The 11,365-nt window shown below is 35.2% G+C and overlaps 2 protein-coding genes across 2 annotated transcripts; both read right to left on the bottom strand.

The window, feature by feature from the left end:
• Nucleotides 1–3,942: 3,942 nt before the first annotated feature.
• LOC114740944 (2-methylene-furan-3-one reductase-like) lies at nucleotides 3,943–5,768 on the bottom strand. Its single transcript, XM_028929200.1, has 4 exons — nucleotides 5,500–5,768; nucleotides 4,829–5,152; nucleotides 4,515–4,674; nucleotides 3,943–4,432 (listed from the first exon to the last, which is right to left on the bottom strand). The coding sequence occupies exons 1-4, from the start codon at nucleotides 5,716–5,718 to the stop codon at nucleotides 4,167–4,169; spliced, it is 969 nt and encodes a 322-aa protein (XP_028785033.1). The 5' UTR covers nucleotides 5,719–5,768; the 3' UTR covers nucleotides 3,943–4,166.
• A 2,786-nt stretch (nucleotides 5,769–8,554) lies between these two features.
• LOC114740942 (CASP-like protein 4A3) lies at nucleotides 8,555–11,185 on the bottom strand. The gene is made up of 3 exons (XM_028929198.1): nucleotides 10,330–11,185; nucleotides 9,995–10,130; nucleotides 8,555–9,132 (listed from the first exon to the last, which is right to left on the bottom strand). The coding sequence occupies exons 1-3, from the start codon at nucleotides 11,052–11,054 to the stop codon at nucleotides 8,944–8,946; spliced, it is 1,050 nt and encodes a 349-aa protein (XP_028785031.1). The 5' UTR covers nucleotides 11,055–11,185; the 3' UTR covers nucleotides 8,555–8,943.
• Nucleotides 11,186–11,365: the final 180 nt, after the last annotated feature.

Genomic DNA, 11,365 nt, shown 5'->3' with positions numbered 1-11,365 from the left:
ACTTATTTGATGAGATTAAGAAAGTAAGTTGAGTTAGTTATTTGTTATAAATAGGTGTTTGTCTTTCATAAAATATCCTTACTAATTAAGTGTATTGATTAGAACTACTATTACTAGAAGGACTACTTTAAGGGAAAAAAATATATAAATATGAGAGACAAAGTGAATTTGAGTCTTATATTTAGGACAAAAATAAAAATCTAACAAGATTTTATATTAAAAACCGGAGGTAGTAGTTGATTGGATTCGATGTTTTTTTTTTTTTAAATGATGTTATTACAGTAATTGCTTCACGTGTATTAGTAAAAATGCCTTGCGCAGAAATATTCAATTTATAAAACATGCATATGTTAAACGAGTTAATTCTTAATGGATAGATAATAAAATAGCAATGAATAGTTGAAAACATTCTGGCAGCTGATTTTATTTTAATACGATATATTAACCAAAGCGACCTTTTCTTTTGTTTTTATTTTTTAATAAATGTACCTTTTCTATTTTATATTCTTACATGCACTCGATAAAGATCGACAGTTGATTGGATTCGATGTTAGTTGTTTTTTCAACACAGTAATTGCTGCGCTTGGGAATCACATCCAAGTGAGAACAAAAGAAAAGAAGAAAAAAAACTGGCATGGGCATGCATCGCATAAAAATTATATTTCGTGATAAAAAAAATCTCAATAATTCATAATGTTTATGTGTTGTTAGCAGTATAATTTATTTTCCAAAACTATGAAATACTTGTAGTTCATATGAATTTTAAAAAAAATAAATAGATCAATATACAAGATGTCATGTTCACCAGTAACAGTACAAAATCAGCCACCTTTTACAGGTACTATTTTAAAGGCACATTTTAGGGAAAATACTAGAAATAGATTTTTTTTTTTCCTGACCATCAATAGAAGTAGATAGATAGTGCTCATTGGTGTTGATTGTATCTTTTAAAATTACTTACATTTGAAAATCTCATCAATTACCGTTTCTAAGATAAAATTCATAACATTAAATATGGATAAACTTATGAGTCTTTTTTATTTGCAAACAAATTTAATTAATGACTTTTTTTTTTACTAGGTTTGATGAGATAGTCAGGCATGCCATGCCTTATGAATCATGACAAGAATGGGAAAGAACAGGACATTGACAAACACAATTACGGGTGGAGTGGAACTGAAGGCCAAGATATTGTGACTAACTCTCCTCCGTTTCATTATTGCCCTTCCCCTTTAAACCCAACGATCAGCCCACTGCCCACTAATGATGGGACACCACGATCTGCACCACCTTGCTTTTCCTTCTCATTTTGTTGGCAATATCACTTCAGACACGACAAGCTCCCCTCGCAATAAATGAATACATCTAGAAGGAAAAGACGGCTAAGCCGTTGGAAACAGCACTTGGCCTTAAACCAGCGATTAAAAAAAATGTTAAAAGCCAAACAATTAATTATATAATTATTAATAAATTATTCATTTTTTATTAATTATTATCAATGCTTTCAGATCTGCACGGATCGAACCGTCGTAAGAATGAGTTTTGACCGAGTAGAGACTGATGACATTGTAAAACTGAAACCAGGGAATTCATTTAATCATAAAACTCTATTAATATTTTATAAAATATAAATAAAGTCTTATAATTAAACTGAACGTAGTACTAAAATAATCCAATAATAAAAAAAAAGCATGCAATTTTCTGGGAAAAAAAAGGGGAAAGCCTCATAATAACCATGTTTTAATACAAGAATACCCATACTCTTATTAACATAACCATGACACGGTGGCGTTTGGTTGAGGGTTTAAAACATTGGTTATTTATTACTTTTTTTTTATTGAGTTATTATTTATTACTCTTTCAGTCCTTAATATAAGACCCATTTAACTAATTTGATTAGATTAAAAAAGTTAGATAAGTTAGTTAATTATAACAAAATTGACACATTTTTCCTAAAACACCATAATCATCTTTCTTAATATCCCTCTCTCTTTTACTTAATTATGATTGAGGAAGTATCTATAGGAGTAATTTAGAGAAAATTGATAAATATGAGAAATGAGTTTTATATTTAGAACCAAAACCAACTCAAGAATTGAGTCCTATATTAAGGACAAGAGGAGTATTACTTACCGCCTCACTGTGAGACGAGAGAGAAGAAAAGCATTCTTTTTTTAGGTAGTCTTGTGAATGATGGAAAGCAACGAGCTGTAGACAATTTTTTTTTGGAGTTGGGGGTGGGAGGTGGGGGGGGGGGGAATACACCCGATAGAATATTTTTAAAAATTCTATATTTTTTTCAGAAAAAATCTGCTCAAAGAAGCTTTCAAACCTTTAACCTCAGATTCGCTGCGTTCTCGATCACTCAAAGGGATTAAGGGCGGCGGAGACGACCTTATTAATGAGAACTCGATCGTCGTTAAGTTGAGGCATCGGAGAGTTGGGATCAAACTTGAGAACCTCACTTGATTTCACGTATTCAGGGTACACCCAAGCTTATATGGTATGGGGAAACAAGGCCATAGAGAGAGAAATGAGAGAGAGTCGAATATTATTTGAATGAGTCCGCATACCCTGCTCAGCGAATTCCTGAGGAGCGCATGTTCATTCCCCAAACGGCGCGTTTGGCGGATGGAGCCGGGAGCCCCCTCTTTCTTTCTTTCTTTTTTTTAAAATAATTTTTATTTGTTTGTTTTATTTAAGTTAAGTTGGATATAGTCTTCTAAAATATTTTTTAGCAACACTTAATATTTTAAATCAATTAATTTTTAATGCATCCTGCGTCTTAAAAATATTTTTACAGTAGGATCCAGTATTTCAAATTAATTAATTAATATTTAGTGTATTCAGCATTTTAAAATTTTTTTCAGTAATAATTACAATCCTAATTAATTAATTTTTAGTGTATTCGGCATCTGAAATACTTATTTAGTAGCATCTAATTTTATAAATTAATTATTTTTTAATATATCTAACACTCCGAAATACTTTTACAGTAGGACTTAATATCCTAAGTTAAGTAATTTTTAATGTATCTAGCATTATCAACTATTTCCTCAATAATACCCATTATCCCAAATTAATTATTTTTTACTGTATACAGCAGCTGAAGTATTTTTCAGTAATACCCAATATTATAAATTAATTAACATCCAACACCTTAAAGTATATTTCTAACAACACTCACTAATTAAAAAATACTCTAGTATACAATAAGTTAATTAATTTAGGATATCGGGTGTTATTAAAAAATATTTCAAGATGATAAATTTACTTAGAAAATAATTAATTTAAAATACTAAGTGTTACTAAAAAAATTATTTCAGGATACTTAATATACTAAAATTTAACTAATTTAAAATATTAAATGTTACTGAAAAAATATTTAAAATATTAATAAAATTTTTAATTTAGAGAGAGAGAAGGGGCGGGGAGGGGAGGGGAGGGGAGGGGAGTGGAGGGGACGGGCATCTCATCGTCTGGGGGATGAACATGCCGCGCACAGAGATTCGCTGAGCACGGCACGCGGTTTCCATTTGAATCGACAAAACAGAGTGAGATACAGAGCCAAATTCAACACTGCCCTCCCCGCTCTTATATTTTATTGTCTTGGGATGCCGGACCCCCCCCCCCCCCCAAAGGAAGCATCAATGTCATACTACATTCGCAGAAGATATTATTTAAATAAAGAGGACTTTGATCCGTTCGTTCTTTCATATATATATATATATATATATATCTTACGACCAACAATCATTCTGCTTCGGGTTTGGCGACCTATGCATGGTGAGTATCTAAACACGTAAACAGCTGAAAAGTGAATGCCCCAATACCTGTTCTTCTCAGATTTTGACTCGGCAAATCACACCCCAACACAGTGACAAAATCGCATAACTTTGTCAAGTTCAGTTATTCCATTGAAGATGTCACATTCACCGAGTGATCATATTAAGGGAGTTGACAGATCGCATTAACCTAACGTAACAATATCATGCCAAGATAAAACCGCTTATACAGATACAATGTTTCAGCCGTGAAGTACACATAGAGATGCTAAATAACAACCACAGCAACCACATCATGAACATATTTATTACCGATTTGTATCGTCTCCCTCAAACAGAAGGGCAACATATTCTACAATCTGGGGAGTGACGGACCAAAGTTCAGGGGATAGGGTAGACCACTACTTTTCCTGTGGCTCTATTAGTTTCTAGGTAGGCAAATGCTTCCTTTGTCTGGGAAAATGGAAACGGACTCCTAGGATCCAGTATGGACTTCACCTTGCCATTCTCAACGTGAGGTCTTAACTTTTCTAACTTAAACCCATCTGAAGTCAGTATAAACATGATTGCCGGTGGATTTGCAGGAGGTACTATTGCTACCACTTTGCCTCCTTCCTTAATAGCCTTCAATGCTCGTTCAGGCTCTCCTGTTCGTGATATTAAGAAAAATGCCTAATTCCTCCCCTATAAAGAATTTTACTATGTATATAAATAGGCTCAAAATCTTACCTACTGTATCATAAACGACATCAAACTTTTCTGGTAGATCCTCATATTTGTCCTTTGTGTAGTCAATACGCAAATCAGCACCCAAGTTCCTCAACAACTCCAATTTTCCAGTGCTAGAAGTCGCTGCTATTTTCGACGCACCATAAACGTGCTTGGCGAGCTGTATCAAACAAAAAATATTATGAACATTAGTTCTCAATCAGTAATCATCGTACTTACAACATTACATCGAAGTAACAAATAAATAAAATATTTCAATTATTCAGCACTGCACCATCTTGTTTAACATGTCGGTGTATCAACAAAAATGGTACCTGGATAACAAAGGTTCCAACTCCGCCAGCACCTCCCAGAACAAGGATGGATTTCCCGGCAGAAAAGCCAGCACGCTCGAGCCCTTCATAAGCAGTCTCCATGGCTAAAGGAAAGGCAGCAGCCTCAGGAAAGCTCAGATTTGGAGGTTTGTGGGCCAACACTTTCTCTTCTACAGCGGTATACTCGGCCAGAGATCCAACCACCTTTGGGTGATCCAAAGCTTTCTCATTAATGTCACCATATACTTCATCCCCAACCTTAAATTTCTTCACTTCACTTCCCACCTTTACCACCACACCAGCAACATCATATCCAGGAACACACTGCACACATCCATCACACCCACAGCAACGAAAAAGGGTGAAATCAATTTAGAAAAGTAAATAAACATATCAAGGCATTGTTTTCAGGTTCTTGCCCACCCCCAAATTAAACTTCCCATCTATCTGCTAGGAAATCAACATATCGAGAATAATAAATAAATAAATAGTTAAGATCGAATAGATTCCCCCATTATTTTATTATTTTAGCCTTATATATTCGCTCCCAACAAATGACGATCAAGCTGATTAACAAAATCGCAGAAGTGAGAATCGCCAGTCAGAAAATCGCTTAAGAAGTGAGAGTGTGGTGAAAACACAAATAAGAAAGAGGGGAAAGAAAGGCTTACAGGTAAAGGAGAGTCAGTGTCCTTGAAAACGCCAGCCATTCTCTTGTAATCAGCGGGATTAAGGGAAGCGGCGGCGACTCTGAGGAGAACCTCATCGTCCTTGACGTGGGGTAAAGGAAAATTAGGGTCAAGGCGGAGAACATCAGATGATTTACCATATTCAGAATAGACCCAGGCTTTCATGTGAGACGGTATGGTAGGAGTAGAAGCACCAGCCATACGGATAATGTCTGAGAAGAATGGCGCTGAGGAGAGAAATGGCAGAGAAGCAAGCAGACCCTCTCTACAGGACGACAGTGGATTATGGCCGCAAAGATGGGGAGCGACGCAGATTCCAGACTGAATTTAAGTCGATTAAGGATACTTGTTAGGTATTTCTAATAAATAATTATTTTTTAAAAAAATATAATTACTAATTAAATATACTGACTAAAACTATTATTATTACAATAATTATTTTAAAAAATAAATATAAAAAATAAAATAAATTAGAGTCTTATAAAATATAAGCAAAATAAAAATCAAGCAAGTAGTTTTATATTAAGCAAGAGGTAGTATGTAATCATTTGTTTTGACATCGTTTTTCGATATTTACTCACCGGAGGTCAAAGAATATCTTATTCTAGGAAGAAAAATAGAAATAACATTTTTAAATTTAATAATTAATTCAACTAAAAATGCCTTGCAGGATGTGCAGAAATATTCAATTTACAAAACATACACATGTTAGCCGAGTCAGTTAATGGGTAAATAATAAACTTGCAATGAAAAGTTGAAAACAATGTGGCCATTGATTTTATTTTAATATAAGATTGACAGTTGACCGGATTCGGTGTTAGTTGTTTTCTTTTTAATAATATTATTACAATAATTGCTTCACGTGTATTACTAAAAATGCCTTGCGCAGAAATATTCAATTTACAAAACATGCATATGTTACATGAGTTAACTGTTACTGGATAGATGATAAACTAGCAACGAAAAGTTGAAGTCACTTTGGCAACTGATTTTGTTTTAATACAATATATTAACTAAAGCGACCTTGTCTTTGGTTTTTATTTTTTTAATAAAGGTACCTTTTCTATTTTATATTCTGACATCACATGCACTATATAAAGATTGATAGTTGATTGGATTCGATGTTAGTCGTTTTCCCAATACAGTAATTGCTTCGCATGGGAATCACATCCAGGTATTAAAAAAACAAAAAAAAACTCCCAATAATTCATGGTGTTTATGTGTTGTTAGCAGTATACCTTCTTACACCAATGCATTTATGTGCTCCCCTTCGGTTTCCTTATCATAATTAAATTCATCTTTCCACGCAAATCTAATTTTTTTAATGTATTTATTGCTATTAATTGTTTTTTAACAAAAATTGTAGGACATCACGACTCTTGAGTATTATTTATGATAATAAGATGGGAGTTTATCAAAATCTATAATCGTTTGCGCTTTTAAACCCTATAGAAGGAATAAAATCGAAACTGGACAAAACCTCAAAAGTCTTTTTTTTTTTGTTTTCGCTTTTTGGAATTATATCACAAACAAAGCTTTTTTTTTTTCCCCCTGACCATCAATGGAAGTTGATGGATGGTGCTCATTGGTATTAATTGTATCTTTTAAAATTACATTTTAAAATCTCATTAATTACTAGTTCTATGATAAAATTCATTATATTAAATATGGACAAACTTAGAGGTCTTTTTTATTTGCAAACACAGTTAATTAGTGACTTGATATTTTTTTTAATTAGGTTTGATGAGACAGTCATGCATGGCATGCCATGTGAATCATGACAAGAATGGGAAAGGAGACAGGACATTAACAGACACAATGACGGGTGGAGTGGAATTGAAGGCCAAGATAACTGTCCTCCTTTTCATTATTTACCCATTCCCTTTAAACCCAACAATGAACCCACTAACGATGGGATGCCACGATAAGCTGCACAATTGCTTTTTCTTCTCATATTGCTGCCAATATCACACTTCGGATGCGACCAGCTCCGCTCACAATAAATGAACACATCCACAAAGAAAAGATGGCTAAGCCAATGGGAACGGCACTCAGCCTTCCCTGAAGATTTAATTTGGTGTAAATATAAAATTCTAATTTATTTTGTTTATTATATTTTTTTATTTTTTAAAAAAGTCTTAATAATAATCAAACATATTAAAAAGTTTTTATTCTAATACGTATGATTAATAAGGATATTTTAAAAAAGATAATACTCGTTTATTATAAATAACTAATTCTATTAATATTCGTAAATTAGTTATCTAATCCTTCTATTGAGAATTTTTTTTAATCTCCTCAAATTAGTTAATTAGTTCTTATATTTAGGACTGGAGATAGTATATTCATAGCATTTTGAAAATATAATTTATTATAAATTTAGACAATTAAATGAAGGGTTGGTCAGCCACAGTTGTCAATTACACCACCGATGATTGCTTTTTAAGCCTCCGTCATTTTCGGGGATGTAAAGTCGCCCCCCATGCCTTTCGGGTGGAGCATCTTCTGCGGTTCTGCTTTCCGAGGATATGTACAATTCAGATTCCAGTGGGCCGTCCATTTCATCCAAATCAAAAATGAGATTGAGAGCCCAGGGGCAATGGATCAGGCCCCATCCCATTTGCTTGCAAGACCCTGCTTGCTGCCAATAATTTTTCTTTTAAGAATCATAAGAAAATGTTAAAAGTGATTCGTTTTTTCCCCCATGAATATGGTAGTATTTTATAGCCAAGCCCTAGCATAGAAAGTTCAACACGGGCTCCAATTTACTCGTGATGCATCCACTTCCAAGCTCAGTTACTCCACGAATTGATATCAATATAAAATAATATATAAAACTCATAATAATTATCATAGGCAATTATAAACAATATAAATCATCTTAATTATATTTTTTTTCTCTTTCTTTGCATTTCATGTTCACTAGGTAGTAAGTTGGCCCCCAAAAAAAAAAAAAATAGCCGGGTGTAAATGTGTAATAATTGCATGCGCCCTTTACGCGGCACTAACACAATTGCTCACGAGCAGTCATTTTGCAGGCACAATTCCTCATAAATTTTTCCTTCCAAGTAATCATAAATTTACGAATAAAGATAAATCGAAATTACACATCATTCACAAAAATAGGCATAAAATAAAGACCTGACACGAGAATATCCCCACCCCCAACCAAAAAACAAAAAAGTGTGAAATAAACGGGTATCTGTGGGACAAAACAGACATTAAAAACAACAGGTTATAAACATCCTATTCTATAGAACAGACATGAACATATTGAAGTATATATCCATCTCTCTTTCTGTACAACGCTTGAAATAGCAATACACCTCTTCAGAAACTCGAGCGCATTCAACCATCGGAAAAGGCGAAACTCCATCAATCATAACACAGAAGCGCGTGTCAAGGGCAATCATTTGAAAATATAAACTACCTGAACTTGCAAAGGACGTAACCAGAGACAAGAGAGGTTAAAGCAAAAGCCACAAATGCAACAAAGGATAAGCCTGCTGATGCATTAGCCATCTCTGGGAACACGTCTTCGCCCCAGTTGGATTCCCAGTCATAAGCTCTTGTAGCAGCCGTTGATGATGCAGACATTAGAAGATAAGTCAAGATCTGCAGTGCAAAAAAGTGAAAAACCACTTCAGCAGCTTGTCCAGCTATGTAAGCAAGAGCAACACATGCAGCAAAATATAGCTTTTCAGGCTGCAAATTATAGCAAGAACGTTTAGAATGACGAAAAGTCTAAAACTTTCTATTACTGTAATGCATTAGTTTCATGCACCTGGAGGCTAAAAAATTATTCATTTCAATTTGTTATTAAGGTTACTTTTATTCCTATAAGGAATAACAGGGCATAATCTAGTCGTCGTTGCTCATGGATATGAATAGAATTGGAGTTGGGAGCAACAATTTACTATTCCTTGATCTATTATATAACAAACAAAAGAAATTATCAATACCAATATCAACGTAAAAAATAAATAATCTAATAACTTCCACTATCTATAAGTAGCAAATAGTATAAAGCTGTGATTGATATGACTTATTCCTCATGTTCAAGGAAACGCATGAAACCTTAATTGTTACTAAAAGTTTCTGAAGTAAAGAACTTATATCTGAAAGGCCATAATGCTGAACTAAAATATATTATTTCACTTTAGAACCAGCAGTATAAGAAAAGAAAAGGCAATACAAACAACTTTAAGAAAGCCAAAAGGCAACATATAAACCGGGGGAAGGCAGTAGTAGAAAGGCGTCCAAAAGCTGCCCAGAAGCCATGTAATTTATAATCACAGTCGCAGTCTATAATACTCTAATGCTTAAACTTTTCCCTCTAGTCCACGTAGTATCTTTTTTCAGGTCCATGAATCAATGCCACCAATCAATACTACAAATTATGCATTGCTGATACAGAAAGGCAAGAGGTTTTACTTTTTGCGAAAAAACAGAGCTCAGAAAGAGAGGACTGTCTTACCTGATCCATGGAAAAATTGAAGAAACCCCTTAGACGATGCTGCGATAAGTATTTTCCGGTGATGAAGTAGTTAACCAGGCCAATTACTTGCAACCCAGAATAAACAAATCCTATTACATTAACGGAAAAATTATACCTGCAATCATATAATGATTTTAAAAAATCAGAGCTAGAAATTTTTAATGAAAATAATCCATGAATATAGAGTATAGACCATGCTGGCAGCTTGGTACTTGAAATGAACATAAAGCTTGAATTGGGTGACAGGAGCGGAAACGATTTGTTCATATGATCAGCAAAATTAAACTCATCCCGAGATTTGATTAGCAACGTACCTGAGTTCCTTGTACACGTAGAAGGAGTCCAGAGCCCAACCCTTATCCCTATCAGCAGCCAAGACCGAGAAGGAGGCCAAGCAGAGAACAGAAGCAACGATCCTAAGCCCCAACAAAGCCTTGTTCAACTTGCTCTCTTTCTTTGACCTCAATAAACTGTATACGTCTGGCCTTAATCGCCGATTATCGCTCCCGGAGCCGGCGGCGCCTGTGCCTTCTTCGACATCATTGACGCCCACGACACCCTTTTGGGCTCCCGGATCTACCTTGGTCACCACCTTCGGCTCCACCTGAAACCGATTGGCCACCACAACCGGCGATGCAGGCTTTTCCTGTGGCCTCGGGGAAAAGCGATGGTCTTCGACTGGAGGGGCTCCATCAGCGATGGAGCAGAGATCAGAGGAAATCGATGAGTCCGGCGAGGAGTGGGGCGGCGAGTTTTGTGGCGGAGGAGAGAAGCGTTTGTCAAGGGTGGGAGTGGGGGAGCAGTGGCCCTCGGAAATCGGTGATTCTGAAGAAGATTGGACCGGGGGCGACGGGGATTTGCGGCTTCGAAGAGAAGAAGACTGGTGTGTGAGAAATGGTGGCGCATCGGAGAGTGTAGGGTCTTTCTTCTTCTGCACCGAGTCGTCTGCATCTTTGGCTACCAAATCCTTTTGGCCTGCTTCTGCTGCTTTTACTTTCGGTTCCACACTCTTCATGCCTTCCTCTGAGCCTTCACTCATGGCCTCGTGCGGTTAAGAAATCGAACCCTGGAAATTTGACGACCAACCCGGTCTTCGCTTTTCAGTTCACTTCGGTTCTGGTCTTCTGGTGAGAACTGGAGGTCATGATTTTTGTATAAAAAGAAAAATTAATCTTTTGATTATCTAATTTTTGACTTCTTTATGACTCAATTCCTGTGTTTAGATTCATGGCAACGCACTAACTCAATTGATCAACTTGGTCCTGATAGTTTGACCATTTTATAATTTATTTCTGATATGTTTTTTAAAAATAAAATTATATATTTAATAAAAATAAGAATTAAATTATA

This window comes from Neltuma alba, unplaced genomic scaffold (genome assembly GCF_004799145.2).
Source record: "Neltuma alba isolate B1F8T4 unplaced genomic scaffold, ASM479914v2 tig00003207_pilon, whole genome shotgun sequence".
Taxonomy (NCBI): Eukaryota; Viridiplantae; Streptophyta; class Magnoliopsida; order Fabales; family Fabaceae; genus Neltuma; species Neltuma alba.
Note: the sequence above shows the minus strand (reverse complement) of the source record. Positions and strands in the feature narration are given on the sequence as shown.